Consider the following 24,770-nt stretch of genomic DNA (forward strand, 5'->3'; position numbering starts at 1 on the left):
GAGGAGGAGAGAGAAGGGAGAGGGAGGAGGAGAGAGAGGGAGAGAGAGGAGAGAAAGAGGGAGAGAGAGGAGAGAAGAGGGAGAGAGAGGAGAGAAAGAGGAGAGGAGAGGAGAGAAAGAGGAGAGAGAGGAGAGAAAGAGGAGATTAGAGAGAGAGGAGAGAAAGAGGAGAGAGAGGAGAGGAAAGAGAGAGAGGAGAGAGAGGAGGAGAAAGAGAGAGAGGAGAGAAATAGAGACAGGAGGGAGAGAGAGAAAGAGACAGGAGGGAGAGAGAGAGAGAGAGAGACAGGAGGGAGAGAGAGAGGACAGAGGGGAGGGAGAGAGAGAGACAGAGGGGAGGGAGAGAGAGAGGAGAGAAAGAGGAGAGAAAGACGGAGAGAGAGGGAAAGAGAGAGACAGAGAGAGAGGGAAAGAGAGAGGAGAGAGAGAGAGGGGAGAGAAAGAGAGAGAGAGGGAGGGAGGGAGAGAGCGAGAAGGACTGTTAGCCTTCTGAGCTATAGCTTATGCAATTGGTGGTCTACCAAACCACCTGTTACAGTTCCTGTTCCTGATGTTATGTGTCTGTGTGTGTCCCAGTCAGATGCAATGAGCTGCTAAATCACCGTGGCAACAGTGGTGCCATGGCAGTATCCCTGTCTGGGACACCACTTCACTTTGGACCAAAAGGCCACTCTCAGCCAATTAGAGAACAGACTTCTCTAGAGGATTTCTCTGGCCGCCCATGATCGTCACACACACACACACACACACACACAATGCTGAGTCTGTTGGTGAGGAACAGCACGAGGAGTGTTACTTTATTTACTATTTACCCTGTCTGAAGCCAGGGGGCTGAGTGTGTGTGTGTGTGTGTGTGTGTGTGTGTGTGTGTGTGTGTGTGTGTGTGTGTGGCGCATGTCTTACTGATTTAGTGTGTTCTGGTCGGGGAGCGACAACAGGAGGGGGTGTGGCCTCATCTTCATCCTCGTCTTCAGATACGGTTGCTATGGCGGGCGTCTCTGACACAGCCTTGGAGCTCTGAGGAGGACGTGACATCACTTTCAGTTAGTTCGCTTTCCTGTTATTAATACTCCCTCTCCTTCTCCCCCCTTTCTTCTCCCTCCCCTTCTCCCACTCTCCTCCTGACTGACTGTGACAGCAGGACAGCCAGAAAGATAGAGAGCGTGAATGAAAGGAGTAAAATATGCTGACTCACAGACAATGAGGAAACAGTGAGAGGAGGGAGAGAGAAAGAGCCAGGGAAGAGTCTGTCAATCGTCACTCCTCTCCTCTCCATTTCTTCCTCTGCCTTCTCTTCTCTCTTCCTCTCTTCTACCATCTCTTATCCTCTCATTCTCTCTGTTTATCCCCTGTTTTTCTCTATCCCTCCTCTCCTATTCGCCATTCTTCATCTATGGCAGATGCCCTAAACACACATTGATAGTTGAGCAAACAAAGATGTGCATCTCAAAATGCACCATATTCCCACTATAGTGCACTACTTTTGACTGTGGCTCATAGGGCTCTCTGGTCAGAATTGTGGCTATGGGCCCTGATCAAAAATTGTGCACTAAATATGGAAAAGGGTACCATTTGGGACTAAAGCATAGATGTGTCAGGAGACTTACAGAAGTGTTGGAACAGCTATAGTTGTCTGAACTCTTGTCTGTGGAGAAGGAAAACAGGAAGGAGGAGAAGAAAGACAATATGAAGAGATCAAGTTCTGATAGTGAGTTGTGAATGTGTGTGTGTGTTCACATGTGAATGCGTGTGCATTTGTTTGTATGTATACATGCTAGTGTGTGTGCGCATGTGTGTCTGTGTGTGTGTGTGTGTACCTGTAAAGCTCATGTATTTCTGGCTGTTGTTGGTCTCCTTGGAGTCGTAGAATTTGAGAACGTCAAGGACAGCCTGAGGATTCTTCTTCTGTTCCAGCTTAGTGATGTTAGAGGTTTGGAGCAACCGAGCCCATTGCTCCGGCATGCCCTACACACACAGACACACAGTAACAAGAGAGAGATGTCTGCAGTGGTCAGAGAACTGGGTCATATCTCCATCCTACACTATCATCCCCCTCTCTGCCTTGCTCTTTCCTCCTCTGCCTCGCTCTCCCTCTACTCACTTGCTCCATTCCCCCTAAGATCACCCCCTATTACAGACAGACAGACAGGGAAAAAGAGGGATTGAGGGAGAAAGAGACATTGAGGGTGGGTAATAGTGAAATAGAGAGGATGCGTCTGGCTCCATATTCCCTATACAGAGCACACATATTGACAAGGGCCCATAGGACTCCAGTCAAAAGTAGTGCACTATATTAGGTATTAGAGCACCATTTGGGATGCAACCAGAGAGAGATTAGGAGTAAGTGGAGGTATTGTGCTGTAGCTAGTTAGCCTGTTTTCTTCAGTCCAAATCTAAAGTCATTCCTGCTCTAACTCAGTTACCAGTCTGCTGTCCAGAAAACAGATCCTCCTACTCAGGCCAGGGTTGATCAGCTGAATCACACCTTACTAGATACAGACCATAGATCTATAGAAAATAGACCGTTCCAGATACAGACCCTAGATCTAGAGCATATAACCCCTTCCAGATACAGACCCTAGATCTAGAGTACATAGACAGACCCTAGTAGAGCATGAAGCCCAAGATGGCGTAGCAGTAGGTCGTCCTGTCCTGTCGTGTCCCTGTATATATCGTTTCTTTTTCGTTTTTTTACATATTTTCTCCACATATCTCTTTGAAAACATTTTGCTAAACCCTAAGCTTCCAAATACTCTCCTGCAACCCGACTCACCCAATCTAGCTATTTTTCCTAAAGTATTTATATTTACTTCGGGACCCCTCAACTGAAGCTAGCCAGCTAGCCAGCTAACCAGCGGGTATGCTAGCGGTCTTCAGCTAACCGGTCATCAGCTAACCTGTAGTTCGGAAAGCTCTCGCCTGTTCGTACAACGCGACTTTAACCAGAGCATAACGGACCTATTTATTTTTCATCCCCGGATTCCCACCGCAAACGGAACATCTTTCAGCTGGATTTTTCAGCAACTAGCTATCTAGCTAAACCGCAACCCCGGATTACTCCTGGCTAGCGTTTCCACCCACTTAGCTTGAAGCTAGCCCGGCCGTAGCACCTGTGCTACCACCGTAGCATACTCCTGAGCTACAATACCCGGGCCCACGACCGGTCTACCGATGTCATCGCATGAAGAGGAATAAACAGACTCACCCCATCGCGACGTCCCCCAAAGGCTAACTCTCTAGCCCTCGCTATCTCCCTGCTTGCTAATTCGGCCTGCTAACTGCTAGCTTGTCCAGCTCCGGTCCGCTAACTGCTACCTTGTCTAGCCCGGGCCTACAAACTGTTAGCTTGTTAGCACAGGCCTGCTAACCGCCTGAATCGCCGCGTCCCAAACGCTCACCGGACCCATATTTACTTTCTATCTCTTTTGACTTTTAATTTGTTTATACCTTCCGGAAACCTGCCTCACCCAATGTGATACGGAATCGCTATTATTTTTTTAATTTTTAGAACACACTCAAGAACCTCCAGAAGCTAACCAGCTAACTAGCTACAAGCTATTTAGTCATTGTTAGTTTTTTTAAACCTGGATAACACTCGCTAGTCCAGCTTCCCTGCCCCATCCACCGCTGCCCCCTGGACACTGATCTCTTGGCTACATAGCTGATGCACGCTGGACTGTCCATTAATCACGGTACTCCATTCTGCTTGTTTGTTTTATCTGTTGGCCCCGTTGCCTAGTCTACGCCATTTTACCTGCTGTTGTTGTGCTAGCTGATTAGCTGTTGTCTCACCTACTGTTTTAGCTAGCTTTCCCAATTCAACACCTGTGATTACTGTATGCCTCGCTGTATGTCTCTCTCAAATGTCAATATGCCTTGTATACTGTTGTTCAGGTTAGTTATCATTGTTTTAGTTCACAATGGAGCCCCTAGTTCCACTCTTCATGCCCCTGATAACTCCTTTGTCCCACCTCCCACACATGCGGTGACCTCACCCATTACTACCAGCATGTCCAGAGATACAACCTCTCTCATCATCACCCAGTGCCTGGGCTTACCTCCGCTGTACCCGCACCCCACCATACCCCTGTCTGCGCATTATGCCCTGAATATATTCTACCATGCCCAGAAACCTGCTCCTCTTATTCTCTGTCCCCAACGCTCTAGGCGACCAGTTTTGATAGCCTTTAGCCGCACCCTCATACTACTCCTTCTCTGTTCCGCGGGTGATGTGGAGGTAAACCCAGGCCCTGCATGTCCCCAGGCACCCTCATTTGTTGACTTCTGTGATCGAAAAAGCCTTGGTTTCATGCATGTCAACATCAGAAGCCTCCTCCCTAAGTTTGTTTTACTCACTGCTTTAGCACACTCTGCTAACCCTGATGTCCTTGCTGTGTCTGAATCCTGGCTCAGGAAGGCCACCAAAAATTCAGAGATTTCCATACCCAACTATAACATCTTCCGTCAAGATAGAACTGCCAAAGGGGGAGGAGTTGAAGTTTACTGCAGAGATAGCCTGCAAAGCAATGTCATACTTTCCAGGTCCATACCCAAACAGTTCGAACTACTAATTTTGAAAATTACTCTCTCCAGAAATAAGTCTCTCACGGTTGCCGCCTGCTACCGACCCCCCTCAGCTCCCAGCTGTGCCCTGGACACCATTTGTGAATTGATCGCCCCCCATCTAGCTTCAGAGTTTGTTCTGTTAGGTGACCTAAACTGGGATATGCTTAACACCCCGCCAGTCCTACAATCTAAGCTAGATGCCCTCAATCTCACACAAATTATCAAGGAACCCACCAGGTACAACCCTAACTCTGTAAACAAGGGCACCCTCATAGACGTCATCCTGACCAACTGGCCCTCCAAATACACCTCCACTGTCTTCAACCAGGATCTCAGCGATCACTGCCTCATTGCCTGTATCCGCTACGGAGCCGCAGTCAAACGACCACCCCTCATCACTGTCAAACGCTCCCTAAAACACTTCTGTGAGCAGGCCTTTCTAATCGACCTGGCCCGGGTATCCTGGAAGGACATTGACCTCATCCCGTCAGTTGAGGATGCCTGGTCATTCTTTAAAAGTAACTTCCTCACCATTTTAGATAAGCATGCTCCGTTCAAAAAATGCAGAACTAAGAACAGATACAGCCCTTGGTTCACCCCAGACCTGACTGCCCTCGACCAGCACAAAAACATCCTGTGGCGGACTGCAATAGCATCGAATAGTCCCCGTGATATGCAACTGTTCAGGGAAGTCCGGAACCAATACACGCAGTCAGTCAGGAAAGCTAAGGCCAGCTTCTTCAGGCAGAAGTTTGCATCCTGTAGCTCCAACTCCAAAAAGTTCTGGGACACCGTGAAGTCCATGGAGAACAAGAGCACCTCCTCCCAGCTGCCCACTGCACTGAGGCTAGATAACACGGTCACCACTGATAAATCCATGATTATCGAAAACTTCAATAAGCATTTCTCAACGGCTGGCCATGCCTTCCGCCTGGCTACTTCAACCTCGGCCAACAGCTCCGCCCCCCCCGCAGCTCCTCGCCCAAGCCTCTCCAGGTTCTCCTTTAACCAAATCCAGATAGCAGATGTTCTGAAAGAGCTGCAAAACCTGGACCCGCACAAATCAGCTGGGCTTGACAATCTGGACCCTCTATTTCTGAAACTATCTGCCACCATTGTCGCAACCCCTATTACCAGCCTGTTCAACCTCTCTTTCATATCGTCTGAGATCCCCAAGGATTGGAAAGCTGCCGCAGTCATCCCCCTCTTCAAAGGGGGAGACACCCTGGACCCAAACTGTTACAGACCTATATCCATCCTGCCCAGCCTATCTAAGGTCTTCGAAAGCCAAGTCAACAAACAGGTCACTGACCATCTCGAATCCCACCGCACCTTCTCCGCTGTGCAATCTGGTTTCCGAGCCGGTCATGGGTGCACCTCAGCCACACTCAAGGTACTCAACGATATCATAACCGCCATCGATAAAAGACAGTACTGTGCAGCCGTCTTCATCGACCTTGCCAAGGCTTTCGACTCTGTCAATCACCATATTCTTATCGGCAGACTCAGGAGCCTCGGTTTTTCGGATGACTGCCTTGCCTGGTTCACCAATTACTTTGCAGACAGAGTTCAGTGCGTCAAATCGGAGGGCATGCTGTCTGGTCCTCTGACAGTCTCTATGGGGGTGCCACAGGGTTCAATTCTCGGGCCGTGTATATCAATGATGTTGCTCTTGCTGCGGGCGATTCCCTGATCCACCTCTACGCAGACGACACCATTCTATATACTTTCGGCCCGTGTTTGAACACTGTGCTATCTAACCTCCAAACAAGCTTCAATGCCATACAACACTCCTTCCGTGGCCTCCAACTGCTCTTAAACGCTAGTAAAACCAAATGCATGCTTTTCAACCGGTCGCTGCCTGCACCCGCATGCCCGACTAGCATCACCACCCTGGATGGTTCCGACCTAGAATATGTGGACGTCTATAAGTACCTAGGTGTCTGGCTAGACTGCAAACTCTCCTTCCAGACTCATATCAAACATCTCCAATCGAAAATCAAATCAAGAGTCGGCTTTCTATTCCGCAACAAAGCCTCCTTCACTCACGCCGCCAAGCTTACCCTAGTAAAACTGACTATCCTACCGATACTCGACTTCGGCGATGTCATCTACAAAATGGCTTCCAACACTCTACTCAGCAAACTGGATGCAGTCTATGACAGTGCCATCCGTTTTGTCACTAAAGCACCTTATACCACCCACCACTGCGACTTGTATGCTCTAGTCGGCTGGCCCTCGCTACATATTCGTCGCCAGACCCACTGGCTCCAGGTCATCTACAAGTCCATGCTAGGTAAAGCTCCGCCTTATCTCAGCTCACTGGTCACGATGGCAACACCCATCCGTAGCACGCGCTCCAGCAGGTGTATCTCACTGATCATCCCTAAAGCCAACACCTCATTTGGCCGCCTTTCGTTCCAGTACTCTGCTGCCTGTGACTGGAACGAATTGCAAAAATCGCTCAAGTTGGAGACTTTTATCTCCCTCACCAACTTCAAACATCAGCTATCTGAGCAGCTAACCGATCGCTGCAGCTGTACATAGTCTATTGGTAAATAGCCCACCCTTTTTCACCTACCTCATCCCCATACTGTTTTTATTTACTTTTCTGCTCTTTTGCACACCAATATCTCTACCTGTACATGACCATCTGATCATTCATCACTCCAGTGTTAATCTGCAAAATTGTAATTATTTGCCTACCTCCTCATGCCTTTTGCACACATTGTATATAGACTCCCCCTTTGGTTTCTACTGTGTTATTGACTTGTTAATTGTTTACTCCATGTGTAACTCCGTGTTGTCTGCTCACACTGCTATGCTTTATCTTGGCCAGGTCGCAGTTGCAAATGAGAACTTGTTCTCAACTAGCCTACCTGGTTAAATAAAGGTGTTCTCAACTAGCCTACCTGGTTAAATAAAGGTATTCTCAACTAGCCTACCTGGTTAAATAAAGGTGTTCTCAACTAGCCTACCTGGTTAAATAAAGGTGTTCTCAACTAGCCTACCTGGTTAAATAAAGGTGTTCTCAACTAGCCTACCTGGTTAAATAAAGGTGTTCTCAACTAGCCTACCTGGTTAAATAAAGGTGTTCTCAACTAGCCTACCTGGTTAAATAAAGGTGTTCTCAACTAGCCTACCTGGTTAAATAAAGGTGTTCTCAACTAGCCTACCTGGTTAAATAAAGGTGTTCTCAACTAGCCTACCTGGTTAAATAAAGGTGTTCTCAACTAGCCTACCTGGTTAAATAAAGGTGAAATAAAAACATAAAAAAATAAAAATAGATATAGAGCACATAGACAAACTCACTGTGAACTCTCCAGTCACCGCATCGAAGCCCACGTGGATGGTGTGTTCAAAATCAGAAGGCAGAGAGATCTCCGGACGCTCCTTCTTCTTGTTGGCTGAGAGAGAGAAGGGGGTGAGAGAGAGGAGAGAGAAAGATGAGGAGAGAAAGAGAGAGAGGGAGCATATTGATAGAGGCAGCAGCAGAGTCTCTTGAGAGAACATCCCCCCTGAGGCTCATGGGAAGATTAACCATTGAAGCTACAGCAAGGGATCCTGGGGGATTTGGATGTCTGTCATATTCCCCCTGGTTACCTCCCTTGGCTGTACAGTTGCACACGCACGCACAGTTGAACACAGTCGCATGTTCCCATGTCACACACAACTCACTCTTGTCTCCTCCTCCTGTCAGGATGGACATGATGGAGCGATCTTTCTTCTTCCTGTCCTCTGGGTTGGGGGGAAGGGGCTTGGAGCCATGGGGGGCAGGATCTTTGCTACAGGAGCCAATCAGAGTGCTGGTGTTCCTCATGGGCGGGGCTGGGGGCTTGTCCTCGACGTCCCCATTGTCAGACATCTTCACCAATCACACGCCGGCTGCTGCTGGAACAACCAATAAACATGAGGTCACAGAACATTACCAGTCTATCAACTAACATGACGTTAGTCCATTAGCGAATCAACTGACAGAACATTTATCCTGTCAGCTAACAGGACAACACCAGTCCACTTACCTGTCAGCTGACAGAATACTAGTACTCTAGCCAATTAGCTGACAGAACATTATTCCACTAGCCCATCAGCTGAAAGAGCATTAGTCGACTAGCCCATCAGCTAACAGAACACAGCTAGGAGGACTACCAGTCTATAGTTAACTAGCTGGCACTCTGTTTGATCTGCAAACACATGTATCATTTACAGGCCAGTTTCCCGGATACGGAGTGTGTGTGTGTCTACACGCTGAAAACACCAACCACTGAGTCACAATCCAGGAAGAGAAAGACACACACACACACACACACACACACTAGCCTGCTTCCTCTGCTCACACACTTATTCTCAGAGCCATTGGACTGAGAGAAAGGAACAAGTTCATCACTAGTTGTACCACAAACATCTAAAACGGCTCACACAGATTCTCACACACACACACACAGATTCTCACACACACTGACAAACACACACACAGAGTCATTCACACAGGGGATGCAAGCTAACCTGCTTTAGTGAATGCTCTGGTGGACAGTCTACCAACGGGAACAACCATCTGGGTCAGACACACACACAGTTTGACAGAGTTCATGTCATGAGAAGAGCTGAACAAGAAAAACATCTAAAAAGGACTAATTCAAGGTAGAAAGTTGGAGCACTAATCAAAAACAGCAGAGATGGATTAATTTTAGCTCACTTTAATCCACTGCACAGGAGGCAAACAGAGTTCACGTCATCTTGATGCCGGAATTAATCATAAAGCCCACATGGTAAGAAATGGTACATTTACATTAACTGATGACGAATCATCTGACACACTGACCTCATCATATCTCAGGGTTAGTGTCACAGTTTGAAATGTCTCCCCTGATGTCATTAAGTTATTAAAACTCGTTTTTCAACCACTCCACAAATGTCTTGTTAACAAACTGTAGTTTTGGCAAGTTGGTTAGGACATCTACTTTGTGCATGACACAAGTAATTTTTCCATCAATTGTTTACAGAAAGATTATATCACTTATAATTCACTGTATCACAATTCCAGTGGGTCAGAAGTTTACATACACTGAGTTGACTGTGCCTTTAAGTTTCTGAACATTCCAGAAAATGTCATGGCATTAGAAGCTTCTGATGGGCTAATTTACATAATTTGAGTCAATTTGAGGTTTACCTGTAGATGTAATTCAAGGCCTACCTTCAAACTCAGTGCATCTTTGCTTGACATCATGTAAAAATCTAAAGAAATCAGCCAAGACCTCAGAAAAAAATATTGTAGACCTCCACAAGTCTGGTTCATCCTTGGGAGCAATTTACAAACGCCTGAAGGTACCACGTTCATTTGTACAAACAATAGTACGCAAGTATAAACACAATGGGACCACGCAGCCCTCTTACTGCTCAGAAAGGAGACGCGGTCGGTCTCCTAGAGATGAATGTACTTTGGTGCGAAAAGTGCAAATCAATCCCAGAACAACAGCAAAGGACCTTGTGAAGATGAAGGAAACAGGTACAAAAGTATCTATATCCACAGTAAAACAAGTCCTATATCGACATAACCTGAAAGGTCGCTCAGCAAGGAAGAAGCCACTGCTCCAAAACCGCCATAAAAAAGCCAGACTACGGTTTGCGACTGCACATGGGGACAAAGATCATACTTTTTGGAGAAATGTCCTCTGGTCTGATGAAACAAAAATAGAACTGTTTGGCCATAATGACCATCGTTATGTTTGGAGGAAAAAGGGGGACGCTTGCAATCTGAAGAACACCATCCAAACCGTGAAGCACGGGAGTGGCAGCATCATGTTGTTGGGGTGCTTTGCTGCAGGAGGGATCGGTGCATTCCACAAAATAGATGGTATCATGAGTTAGGAAAATTGTGGATATATTGAAGCAACATCTCAAGATGTTAGTCAGGAATTTAAAGCTTGGTCGCAAATGGGTCTTCCAAATGGACAAGCATACTTCTAAAGTTGTGACAAAATGGCTTAAGGACAACAAAGTCAAGGTATTGGAGTGGCCATCACAAAGCCCTGACCTCAATCCTATAGAAAATCTGTGGGCAGAACTGAAAAGGTCTGTGTGAGCAAGGAGGCCCACAAACCTGACTCAGTTACACCAGCTCTGTCAGGAGGAATGGGCCAAAATTCACCCAACTTATTGTGGGAAGCATGTGGAAGGCTACCTGAAACATTTGACCCAAGTTAAACCATTTAAAGGCAATGATACCAACTACTAATTGAGTGTATGTAAACGTCTGACCCACAGGGAATGTGATGAAAGAAATAAAAGCTGAAATAAATCATTCTCTACTATTATTATGACATTTCACATTCTTAAAATAAAGTAGTGATCCTAACTGACCGAAGACAGGGAATTTTTACTCTGATTAAATGTCAGGATTAAATGTATGTAAACTTCCAACTTCAACTGTATGTGTATGTGACCAATCAAATTTGATTCGATTTTGACAGTGAATGAAGCTAGTGGGGCGGCAGGTTGCCTAGTGGATAAAGCGTTGGGCCAGTAACCCGAAAGTTTGCTGGTTCGAATCCCCAAGCTGACAAGGTAAAAATATGACTTTCTTCCCTGATCACGGCAGTGAACCCACTTGTTCCCCGATAGGCCGTCATTGTAAATAAGAATTTGTTCTTAACTGACTTGCCTAGTTAAATAAAGGTTCAATAGAAATAGTTATGGTTATAGTTATAGTTATAGAAGTGTACTTCTAAGCAGACACAGTGATGGCTGTGTTACATTAGCAGTGGCTAGGTTCTGTTTGGCCTTACCTCAGTCTGTCTGTCAGGCTGGAACTGATCTTGGCTTCAGCTTCGGTCTCCTCCGTCCTCAGTGTTCCTCTAACTATAACAGCTAGTCTAAGTCCAAATACCATGCAGTGTGTGGGAGAGGGAGATTGTCTGGGTGAAAGAGAAAGTGAGTGTGAGAGAGAGTGTGTAGGTGTGCGTATAGGAGGTTCCGTGCTGATATGTTTGGACTTGAGGTCTTCTCTGCTGCCTTTTAGTCATCATGAGGTCACAGCCTGTGATGTCAGAACGAGTCATGGGGTAGGAGGTGGGGTTTGTGGCTCACACATGTCATGAAAGTGCGGAACTACAGAAGATTTGTCACACAAACACTAAACAGATGTATAAAACAAATGCGCACACACACACACACACACACACACACACACACCCCCCCCCCTCTGGTGACGAAGACAGCAGCTGGTCACAAGGTGGATCAAACACACACTCTTCATAGGGTTCTGTAACTCTAGTGCACCTTTGTCATCTCCTCCCTTCTTTCCATCCTCCCTCCCTCCTTCAGACATCAAACACATCCTCCCCCGTCTCACCCCCACCCCTCCCCAGCCAACACCCACCCAAATCCTCCTCAGGCGAGCCGACACAAGGAAGGGCTCACATTTCAGACTCCACTGTCAGTTTACACATACAACCCTGCCATCACACACGCACACACACAGAGCAGACGAGATCTGGGGAAGTGACTAATAACGGAACAACCTGGGCTACATCCCAAACAGCACCCTAATCCCTGTATAGTGGACAAATTTGACCCGGGGAATTAGGGCTCTGGTCAAAACTAGTACACTATGTAGGGAATGGGGTGCCGTTTGAGATGCATCCCTGGTGCTTTCCACTGACTGAGCTGACGCTATAGATATCAAACAAGGTTGGATTACAACCCTGTCTCACCAATCTGATTTTTTAAACATTTTGTGACCAATTTCAGAACGTACAAAACATACACACACAGTTTTGTTGTCTGACAGAGAGCTACAGAGGGTTAGCCTGTTGGGGTTCCTCCCTGATGATCAGCAGAATTAGCTAAACCTCCACAGCCAGCAGGGGAGGAGAGGAGATGCCTCTATACACCAAGCCCAGAAGACCTCACCATCCCTGGGGAGTTGAGGAGAGAGAGACCCCCTCCTGTTGGAGCTAATGAGTAGGAAGATCGAGCCTACACAACTGTTCCCTCATCATTTTGTGTGTGTTTGTATGTGTGAGATGAAAACATTTGAAGGAAAAGAAATAACAGAAAGAGAAAAATTAAGGAAGCGAGAAAGATAGGGGAGAAAAAAAAGAGATTGTATTCTTGTCCCACCATGTTAATGAGCCAGCACCTAGGACAGAGAGAGACAGACTTCAAATGTATATTTTACACACACACACACACACACCCACACACACACACACACACACACACATTTCAGTCTCAAGTAGATGAGAGCAGACAGTTCTCGGATACATGTGGTTCTTGGTTTATTTAAATTTTCAAACAAAGTAGAACACAAAATTGTCCAAATCATCTGAAGGAAACCAGGCACCGCTCATCACTTGGCCAATACCATCCCTACGGTGAAGCATGGTGGTGGCAGCATCATGCTGTGGGGATGTTTTTCAGCGATAGGGACTGGGAGACTAGCCAGGAGACTAGCCAGGATCGAGGGAAAGATGAATGGGGCAAAGTACAGAGATCCTTGATGAAAACCTGCTCCAGAGCGCTCAGGACCTCAGACTGGGACAAAGCTTCACCTTCCAATAGGACAACGACCCGAAGCACACATGCAAGACAATGCAGGAGCAACTTCGGGACAAGTCTCTGAATGTCCTTGAGAGGCCCAGCCAGAGCCCGGACTTGAACCCGATCTAACATCTCTGGAGAGACCTGCCAATAGCTGTGCAGCAACGTTCCCCATCCAACAGAACTTTAGAGAATCTGTTGAGAAGAATGGGAGAAACTCCCCAAATACAGGTGTACCAAGCTTGCAGCGTCATACCCAAGAAGACTCAAGGCTGTAAATCACTGCCAAAGGTGCTTCAACAAAGTCCTGAGTAAAGGGTTAGAATACGTATGTAAATGTGATATAATTTAGCAAAAATGTATAAAAAACATTTTTCGCTTTGTCATTATGGGGTATTGTGTGTAGATTGATTAGGGGGAAAAACGATTGTGGGAAAAGTCGAGGGGTCTGAATACTTTCCGAATGCACTGTATGATTTCAATATGATTATCAATCTTTCTGTCATTCTCTGTCCTCGTGTCTTTGTTTCTTTGACTTTATGATGTGAAGCACTTTGTTTCTTGTATTCTTGTATTGAAAAGCGCTATACAAATAAATGATCACTATAAATGACTGTATGAATAATATGTCTGAGGACTGAACACTTATTATTTGAAAATAGCTAGTTTCATAAAGAAAACTTGACTGTGTGTATGTGTGTGTGCGTGTGTTTGTCCCACTCCCAGAAGTCCCACAACAGGCCCAAGCAGATGGCAGAGAGGACACGGCCAAACACACAATTAGACAGAGGGGGCCGCATAGCATAGCACCTGCTGGTTGGGGGGAAGCAGAGGAGGATGGGAGGGTACTTTTTCACATGAGTGAGGAACAACCACGCCTGAACTGGACATGCAGTGAAGACTGTGTGTGTGAGAGAGAGAGACAGTGAGAGGTAAGTGAGACAGTGAGATAGTGTGTGTGAGAAAGAGAGAGAGAGACCGTGAGTGAGAGGGAAACAGTGAGAGAGAGGTGAGTGAGACAGTGAGTGTGAGAGAAACAATGAGAGAGAGGTGAGTGAGACAGTAAAGAGAAAAAAGGTTGTGGTGCTTCCATAGCACACTGTCCTGCCCCCTCTGGTTGCCTGGGGTTACGGTGTTGATGGATGGACAGTGACAGGAAGACTCTCACTCTATTCACACATACACAATTCAATTACCCAATTCACACAGACCAAAACCAGAAAGCTCATGCTCCCTCTTCTCTTTCCCTGCCCCACTCTCACTCTCTCTCTCACACACACACACACACACACACACACACACACACACACCACCTTGTCTCACTACAGGCACAGAAGACATACTCCTGTGAGTGTGTGTGTGTGTGTGTACCAGCTTCTATGATACTGCAGTGTTCTCTCATGCCTAAGAGCATGAAATGATGCCAAACGGAGAAAAATCTACTACATCACCATTACCATCACCATTACCGACCAACTACATCACCTTGACTGACCAACTATACTGAACAACATACTAATGCCACAATTTCAAAGATTTTACTGAGTTACAGGTCATATAAAGAAATCAGTCAATTGAAATAAATGAATTAGGCCCTAATCTATGGATTTCACATGACTGGGAATACAGATATCAATCTGTTGGTAAAAGATACATAAAAATAAATGGGCCTAACAAATGGGCCTCAGGATCTCATCACAGTATTTCTGTGCATTCAAATTGCCATTGATAAAATGCAACTGTGTTCATTGTCCGTAGCTTATGCCTGCCCATACCATAACAGAATGCCCCGTGGTGGAGGTGGGGCTCACAAAGTTGACATCAGCAAACCGCTCACCCACACGACGACATACACGCCTGCAGTTGCGAGGCCGGATGGATGTACGGACAATTTCTCTAAAACGATGGAGGCGGCTTATGGTAGAGATATGAACAATCAATTCTCTGGCAACAGCGCTGGTAGATATTCCTGCAGTTAGCATGCCAATTGCACGCTCGAGACATCTGTGACATTGTGTTGTGTGACAATACTACATATCTTAGAGTGACCTTATATTGTTCCCAGCAGCTTCTTGATATGCTACACCTGTCAGGTGGATTAATTATGTTGACAAAGGGGAAATCCTCACTAACAAGGATGTAAACAAATTTGTCAACAAATTATGAGAGAAATAAGCATTTTGTGCATATGGAACATTTCTGGGATCTTCTATTTCAGTTCATGAAATAGGGACCAACACGTTTTGTTTTTATATTTTTGTTCAGTGTACATCACCATGACGACCAACTAAATCACCATCATCATGATCGACCAACTAGATCATCATGACCAAACCGGACTAACACATATTGTCCTAACAGTTATTGATTATTCCTTCAATAACTAAGTGGGTGGAAAGAGTGAGGGCTGGACGGAAGCAGAGAAAAGAAACAAAAAGAGGTGATTGTCAAATATATTTATTGATTTTGTTCTTTCTTTCACTGGACAACAGAAAGTGCATTCAATCCCGGCACTGTGAGTGGTCTGTCCTCCTAATAACAAAGTGAGCTTAATGTCAGCTTAAGAGAAACACACACAAGCCAGTGTTGATAAATCAGTGTGCATTGGAGTCTTAAAAATGTCAACCTGAGGAGGCCTTTAGATGCACTTTAACATACACCCTGTGTGTGTGTGTGTGTGTGTGTCGGGTCTCCCTGGGTGCCTAGAGATGATATCACAGGAATCTAGTCGCCAGCAGATTCTTAGGGTGGGGTGCACCCAACATTCTACTGTGGCTCCCCCTTCTCCTCTCCTCCTTGACACTCCATCACCATGACATCATCATGACTTCCACCAGGCGATTGTTTGAATCACAAAGAAGAAAAAGATCCATCTTCTTTCTCTTTCTTTGCATCGCTCTCTTTTCATCTGCTGTCCGTTCGTTTAACCGTGCCTAGAGAGACGCTCACACTGACGAGTTCTCCTCTGCCTCTGAAGATGTGTGTTTGTGTGTGTGTGTGTTGAGGAGGGAAGGGGGTGAGATGGATATAGGAGTAGAAAGCAAGGAAGCGAAGAAGTCCTGATGAATACTCAGAGCTCCATTATTCACAAGAACCTGTTTGAAGCTGATCCCAAATCCCATTGTATTGGTCACATACACATATTTAGCAGATGTTATTGTGGGTGTAGCGAAATGCTTGTGTTCCTAGCTCCAACAGTGCTGTAGTATCTAAAACAATTCACATCAATATACACAAATCTTAAAAGTAAAAGAATGGAATTAAGAAATATATAAATATTAGATTGAGCAATGTCGGAGTGGCATGGACTAAAATACTTTAAAATAGAATACAGTATTTACACGTGATGCGTAAAGCAGTATGTAAACATTATTAAAAGTGACTAGTGTTCCATTATTAAAGCGGCCAGTGATTCCAAGTCTATGTATATAGGGCAGCAGCCTCTAAGATGCAGGGTTGCGTAACTGGGTGGAAGCCGGCCATAGAAGCTGTTTTTCAGCCTCTCGGTCCCAGCTTTGATGCACCTGTACTGACCTCACCATATGGGTGATAGCGGGGTGAACAGGCCGTGGCACGGGTGGTTGATGTCCTTGATGATCTTTTTGGCCTTCCTGTGACATCGGGTGCTGTAGGTGTCTTGGAGGGCAGGTATTTTGCCCCCAGTGATGCGTTGGTCAGATCGCACCACCCTCTGGAAAGTCCTGCAGTTGCATGGCGGTGCAGTTGCCGTACCAGGCTGTGATAGACCCGACAGGATAATCTCAATTGTGTTTATGAGGGTTTCAGGTGACAAGCCACATTTCTTCAGCCTCCTGAGGTTGAAGAGGCGCTGTTGCTCCTTCACCACACGGTCTGTGTGGGTGGACCATTTCAGATCGTCAGTGATGTGTATGCCGATCAACTTGAAACTTTCCACCTTCTCCACTGTTGAATGTGGATAGGGGCGTGCTCCACGATCATCTATTTTTGTTGACGTTGAGTATGAGGTTATTTTCCTGGCACCAATCTCCCAGGGCTCTCATCTCCTCCCTGTAGGCCATCTCGTCATTGTTGGTAATCAGGCCTACAACTGTTGTGTCATCTGCAAACTTTGTCGATTTAATTGGAGGCGTGCGTGGCCACGTAGTCATGGGTGAACAGGGAGTACAGGAGCGGGCTGAGCACGCACCCTTGTGGGGCCCCTGTGTTGATGATCATCAAAGTAAAGGTGTTGTTTCCAACCTGGGGCAGCCAGTCAGGAAATCCAGGACCCAGTTGCACAGGGCGGGGTTCAGACCCAGGGCCCCAAGTTTATTTTATGAATTTGGAGGGTACTATGGTATTGAATGCTGAGCTATAGTCAATGAACAGCATTCTTACATACAGTTGAAGTCAGAGGTTTACATACATCTTAGCAAAATACATTTAGTGCATGTAAACTTCTGACCCACTAGAATTGTGATAGTGAATTATAAATGAAATAATCTGTCTGTAAACGATTGTTGGAAAAACTACTTGTGTCATGCACAAAGTAGATATCCTAATCGACTTGCCACAACTATAGTTTGTTAACAAGAAATTTGTGGAGTGGTTGACAAACAAGTTTTAATGATTCCAACCTAGGTTTTTGTAAACTTCCGACTTCAACTGTAGGTATCCCTCTTGTTCAGATGGAATAGGGAAGTGTGATTGTGATTGCATTGTCTGTGGATCTATTGGGGCGGTAAGCAAATTGAAGAGGTTCTATAACATCAGGTAAGGTAGAGGTGATATGTTCCTTAACTAGCCTCTCAAAGCACTTCATGGTGAAAGAAGTGAGTGCTACAGGGCGATAGTCATTTGGTTCTGTTACCTTTGCTTTCTTGGGTACAGGAACAATGGTGGACATCTTGATGCAAGAGGGGACAGCAGACTGGGATAGGGAGAGATTGAATATGTCCGTAAACACTCCAGCCAGCTGGTCTGCGCATGCTGAGGACACAGTTAGGGATGTCGTCTGTGCAGTCAGCCTTACGAGGGTTAACGTGCTTAAATGTCTTAGTCATGTCAGCCACGGAGAAGGAGAGCCCACAGTCCTTGGTAGCGGGCTGGAGTCTGTAGACCCATACGTCTCGTGTCTGAGCCGTTGAATTGCGACTTTACTTTGTTTCTGTACTGACGTTTTGCCTGTTTGATTGCCTTACGGAGGGAATAACTACTACACTGTTTGTATTAGGCCATATTCCCAGTCACCAATCCATGGTTAAATGCGGTGGTTCGGGCTTTCAGTTTTGCGCGAATGCTGCCATCTATCCACGGTTTCTGGTTTGGGTAGGTTTTAATAGTCACAGTGAGTACAACATCTCCTATACACTTCCTAATGAACTCAGTCACCATATCCGTGTAGTCGTCAATGTTATTCTCAGAAGCTACCCGGAACATATCCTAGTGTGCGTGGTCAAAACAATCTTGAAGTGTGGATTCCAATTTCTCTGTTGAATAGACCTTAGCACGGGTACTTCCTGTTTGAGAATGTCTGCCTATAGGAAGGGAAGAGCAAAATGGAACCATGATCAGATCTGCCGAAGGGAGGGCCTTGTATGTATATCAAAAAAGTTGAATAGCAGTGGTCCAATGATTTACCAGTGTGAGTAGTACAGTCAATGTGTTGATAGAACTTTGGTAGTGTTTTCCTCAAATCTGCTTTGTTAAAATCCCCAGCTACAATAAATGCGGCCTCAGGATATGGTTTCAAGTTTGCACAAAGTCCAATGTAGTTCTTTGAGGGCCATCATGGCATCGGCTTGAGGGGGAATATACACAGCTGTGACTATAACCAAAAGAGAATTATCTTGGGAGGTAATACGGTCAGCATTTGATTGTGAGGTATTCTAGATTGGGTGAACAAAAGGACTTGAATTTCTGTACGTTATCACAATCACACCATGGGTAGTTTATCACCATTCTTCTTCCCAGAGAGTTCTTTATTCCTGTTTGCTCGATGTACTGAAAACCCCCAAAAATGTCTGGGCAAATAATGCAAGAAATAACACACAAAAAAAATAATACTGCAAAGTTGCTTAGGAGCTAGGAACAGATCTGCCATATCTGTTGGCACCATCTACCCTTTCTCCTTCTGTCTCTCCCTCTCCCTTCCTATTTATTTTTTCTCTGAAAATAAAAGGGAAGTGTGTATGAGAGAGAGAGAATTAAAAGAGAGCTATGAGGAACCACTTTGACTAGTCTAAGTACCCCACCCATGAACTCTCTCTCTCCCCCTCTCTGTGCTTATCCAGAGTAAACTACAGGGAAAGGGCTGGTCAGTGACCTCACCACTGTAGTACTCACTCCTCATATGATAACTATTAAAGACAGACACACACATATTCTTACAGGTATGAGGATCTCTGCCTACCAGCTGTCTTGTCCCACCCACCAAGCCAATCACCAAGGCAACACCATAAATAATGCACATTGCAAAGCCTGCTGGGAGCCCAGAGCTGCTCCACCCCTGAGAAAACGAATGATACAACTAGATAAGTGTGTGTGTGCGTGAGTGAGAGAGAGAGAGAACAAAAAGTTATCTAGCCTAAGCTCAGCATGGTAGCAGGAGTCCCTTAACTGTTCAACTAGAGAATATTTAGACTCCAAGAATTATGGTTTTATAAATGTATTGTATGCATGCATGCATGCATGCGTGTGTATTAGAGGTCGACGAATTATGATTTTTCAACGCCGATACCGATTGGAGGACAAAAAAAAGCTGATACCGATTAATCGGCCGATTTTTTTAATGGATTTGTAATAATGACAATTACAACAATACTGAAAGAACACTTATTTTAACTTAATATAATACATCAATAAAATCAATTTAGCCTCAAATAAATAATGAAACATGTTCAATTTGGTTTAAATAATGCAAAAACAAAAGTACTGGATAAGAAAGTAAGAGTGCAAGGAGATCTGCATGGAGGAATGGGCCAAAATACCAGCAACAGTGTGTGAAAACCTTGTGAATGCTTACAGAAAACGTTTGATCTCTGTCATTGCCAACAAAGGGTATATAACAAAGTATTGAGATAAACTTTTGTTATTGACCAAATACTTATTTTCCACCATAATTTGCAAATAAATTCATAAAAAAAATGTGATTTTCTGGATTTTTTTTCTTCTAATTTTGTCTGTCATACATAGTTGAAGTGTACCTATGATGAAAATTACAGGCCTCTCATCTCTTTAAGTGGGAGAACTTGCACAATTGGTGGCTGACTATAATTTTTTGCCCCACTGTACCCTGACTCTGCGTGCAATGAACGCAAGAGAAGTGACACAATTTCACCTGGTTAATATTGCCTGCTAACCTGGATTTCTTTTAGCTAAATATGCACGTTTAAAAATATATACTTCGGTGTCTTGATTTTAAAAAAAGGCATTGGTGTTTATGGTTAGGTACACGTTTGGAGCAACGACAATCCCTTTTCATGAATACGCACCTTTTTCACGAATAGGACACGCTAGATATCAAATCAAATTTTATTTGTCACATACACATGGTTAGCAGATGTTAATGCGAGTGTAGCGAAATGCTTGTGCTTCTAGTTCCGACAATGCAGTAATAACCAACAAGTAATCTAACTAACAATTCCAAAACTACTGTCTTATACACATACAAGTGTAAGGGGATAAAGAATATGTACATAAAGATATATGAATGAGTGATGGTACAGAGCGGCATAGGCAAGATACAGTAGATGGTATCGAGTACAGTATATACATATGAGATGAGTATGTAAACAAAGTGGCATAGTTAAAGTGGCTAGTGATACATGTATTACATAAAGTTGCAGTAGATGATATAGAGTACAGTATATACGTATACATATGAGATGAATAATGTAGGGTATGTAAACATTATATTAGGTAGCATTGTTTAAAGTAGCTAGTGATATATTTTACATCATTTCCCATCAATTCCCATTATTAAAGTGGCTGGAGTTGAGTCAGTGTGTTGGCAGCAGCCACTCAATGTTAGTGGTGGCTGTTTAACAGTCTGATGGCCTTGAGATAGAAGCTGTTTTTCAGTCTCTCGGTCCCAGCTTTGATGCACCTGTACTGACCTCGCCTTCTGGATGATAGCGGGGTGAACAGGCAGTGGCTCGGGTGGTTGTTGTCCTTGATGATCTTTATGGCCTTCCTGTAACATCGGGTGGTGTAGGTGTCCTGGAGGGCAGGTAGTTTGCCCCCGGTGATGCGTTGTGCAGACCTCACTACCCTCTGGAGAGCCTTACGGTTGTGGGCGGAGCAGTTGCCGTACCAGGCGGTGATACAGCCCGCCAGGATGCTCTCGATTGTGCATCTGTAGAAGTTTGTGATTGCTTTTGGTGACAAGCCAAATTTCTTCAGCCTCCTGAGGTTGAATAGGCGCTGCTGTGCCTTCTTCACGATGTTGTCTGTGTGGGTGGACCAATTCAGTTTGTCTGTGATGTGTATGCAGAGGAACTTAAAACTTGCTACCCTCTCCACTACTGTTCCATCGATGTGGATAGGGGGGTGTTCCCTCTGCTGTTTCCTGAAGTCCACAATCATCTCCTTAGTTTTGTTGACGTTGAGTGTGAGGTTATTTTCCTGACACCACACTCCGAGGGCCCTTACCTCCTCCCTGTAGGCCGTCTCGTCGTTGTTGGTAATCAAGCCTACCACTGTTGTGTCGTCCGCAAACTTGATGATTGAGTTGGAGGCGTGCGTGGCCACGCAGTCGTGGGTGAACAGGGAGTACAGGAGAGGGCTCAGAACACACCCTTGTGGGGCCCCAGTGTTGAGGATCAGCGGGGTGGAGATGTTGTTGCCTACCCTCACCACCTGGGGGCGGCCCGTCAGGAAGTCCAGTACCCAGTTGCACAGGGCGGGGTCGAGACCCAGGGTCTCGAGCTTGATGATGAGCTTGGAGGGTACTATGGTGTTAAATGCCGAGCTGTAGTCGATGAACAGCATTCTCACATAGGTATTCCTCTTGTCCAGATGGGTTAGGGCAGTGTGCAGTGTGGTTGAGATTACATCGTCTGTGGACCTATTTGGGCGGTAAGCAAATTGGAGTGGGTCTAGGGTGTCAGGTAGGGTGGAGGTGATATGGTCCTTGACTAGTCTCTCAAAGCACTTCATGATGACGGAAGTGAGTGCTACGGGCGGTAGTCGTTTAGCTCAGTTACCTTAGCGTTCTTGGAAACAGGAACAATGGTGGCCCTCTTGAAGCATGTGGGAACAGCAGACTGGGATAGGGATTGATTGAATATGTCCGTAAACACACCAGCCAGCTGGTCTGCGCATGCTCTGAGGGCGCGGCTGGGGATGCCGTCTGGGCCTGCAGCCTTGCGATGGTTAACATGTTTAAATGTTTTACTCACCTCGGCTGCAGTGAAGGAGAGGCCGCATGTTTTGGTTGCAGGCCGTGTCAGTGGCACTGTATTGTCCTCAAAGCGGGCAAAAAAGTTATTTAGATAAACTAGTAATATCAACCATGTGTAATTATGACTAGGGATTATGATTGATTAAGTTTAATGCTAGCTAGCAACTTACCTTGGCGTCTTACTGCATTCGCGTAACAGGCGGGCTCCTCGTGAGGCAGGTGGTGAGTGTGTTGGACTAGTAACTGAAAGGTTGCAAGATTGAATCCCTGAGCTGACAAGGTAAAACTCTGTCGTTCTGCCCCTGAACAAGGCAGTTAACCCACAGTTCCTAGGCCGTCATTGAAAATAAGAATGTGTTCTTAACTGACTTGCCTAGTTAAATAAAGGTGTAAAAATAAAAAATAAATTGGCAAAAATCGGTGTCCAAAATTACAGATTTCCGATTGTTATGAAAACTTGACATCGGCCCTAATTAATCGGCCATTCCGGTTCATCTGTGGACCTCTAGTGTGTATATGCGTCTTCATTGAGTATTGTTAGCTGCAGCGCTGTCTGTGATTGTTAGCAGATCTCCTGTCACACACACACAGAGATGTAAAATAGCCAGCAACTCTCTCATACACTCAACTTTTGCCTGTCACTAACCTGCTTGCTAGTCTTTCAAAACATAGGCGTAGCCAGCTAACCAGTTAGCCAGCCTTCATGTCACCAGCTAGCTTCCTTGCCAGTTAGCCTGTATATAACCACAATCCCCATCCACAATCCACATTCTAACTGACTGTAGCAAACTACCTTTTTTCAGCCAAACGATCCCTTCAATACCATACTATCCCTTTAACAAACACTCTCTAACACCCAAACTATCCCTTTAACACCAAACTATCCCACTCCAAACAGTTTGCGTTCCACTGCTCAGACATAATATGCATCAACCTGTTCAGAAGTCTTATGGCTTGGGGTTGAAGCTACTCAAGAGCCTCTTGGACCTAGACTTGGTGCGCCGGTACCACTTGCCATGCGGTTGCAGAGAGAACAGTCTATGACTGGGTTACTGGAGTCTGACAATTTTTAGGGCCTTCCTTTGACACCGCATAGTATAGAGGCCATGGATTTCAGGAAGTATGGACCCGGTGAAACCAGATCTCAACCCAGTCACAACATACATCATCAGAGCGCAACGTATGTTTGTTGTTGTTGAACGCTGTCGAATGCCGAAACATGTCGAACGCTGAAGCCTGAACTAAAGACATTGGTTTAAAAGCGGACCGTGTTTTTATATACTTTAATTGTATTTTTATTTCTGCGAGCGCTGCTATCTGTCCCGGGATCCTGCCAGATTCCATATAGGGGGAGAGACAAGAAAGCCCAGCTAGCCTAGCTGGCTGAGCGGACTCAAATGGATGCCACTATTGAACGTTTCCAACGTTGCAGGAGCTGCGTTTACTTTGCTTTGTTCCGGGACAATGTGGACCTCGTTGACTTTCAATGTAGAAACTGCTTACGGAGGACTACAGGAGTGTCGTGTTTTTGGCTATGCCGGATTAAATGATATGACATGCTATTCTATAAAGTAATTTCTCTGTCATTTTTATTACCTGATTGAGCTAATCATGTAAATGTAATTAACTAGAGAGTCGGGCACCACGAAATAATATTTATAGAGCTGTTATCTTCCGAATAAACTCTTAAAGACCTAGTAATATTTTACATCAATAGCAGTCAACATTAATCGTCACCTTAATTCAGTCTCATCTGAAAGTTGTAAATTCTTAGTTATCTGCACAAACCCTAGCAAACAAGTTGAATCAGCAATCCAACATTGGGTTTAATTATTTATTTACTAAATACCTAACTAAATCACACAGAATTACACATATTTAAATCATAACTTGATTAAAAATTACATCATAAAGGAAAACGTCCCTAGCGGGCGGAACAGATATGACAGCTTGTTACACAAAGGAAAAGGGCTGGGTTTGTGTGAAAGAGCGGGAAGACTGAGGGATACAGGGAGAAGCTGTGCTATCGTAAATACAGTATCTGATGCATTCTAAATTACCGCCCATTTGGAAAAGGGAAATGCAATAAATATTTACTCTGAGCTGCGCTTCAGTAAGTTGGTGGTAGATTGAAGACCGTGTTGCCAAACCGAGTCCTCTGAAGAATGTCTCTGGTGGTCAATTGGATAAGTTGTAGTAACGTCATTGTGTGATAGACGGGATACTCTGTATGTTCCTTCCTAACCCTCGTTTGCATAACATAAATAGTCATATTAAACATTCATGAAAATACCAGTGT

General features: G+C 45.1%; 1 protein-coding gene across 1 annotated transcript in view; it reads right to left on the minus strand.

The window, feature by feature from the left end:
• Positions 1-24,770, minus strand: part of LOC109904826 (serine/threonine-protein kinase PAK 1) — a 69,532-nt gene that overhangs the window by 30,311 nt on the left and 14,451 nt on the right. Inside the window, exons 2-6 of the mRNA XM_031790721.1 lie at positions 8,245-8,454; positions 7,879-7,973; positions 1,818-1,965; positions 1,608-1,645; positions 904-1,017 (exon numbers count right to left, since the gene is read on the minus strand). Of these exons, the coding sequence (XP_031646581.1) occupies positions 904-1,017; positions 1,608-1,645; positions 1,818-1,965; positions 7,879-7,973; positions 8,245-8,431 (582 nt within the window). The 5' untranslated portion in view covers positions 8,432-8,454. The remainder of the gene's footprint in view (positions 1-903; positions 1,018-1,607; positions 1,646-1,817; positions 1,966-7,878; positions 7,974-8,244; positions 8,455-24,770) is intronic.

The sequence above is a fragment of the Oncorhynchus kisutch genome, linkage group LG15, assembly GCF_002021735.2.
Source record: "Oncorhynchus kisutch isolate 150728-3 linkage group LG15, Okis_V2, whole genome shotgun sequence".
NCBI lineage: Eukaryota > Metazoa > Chordata > Actinopteri > Salmoniformes > Salmonidae > Oncorhynchus > Oncorhynchus kisutch.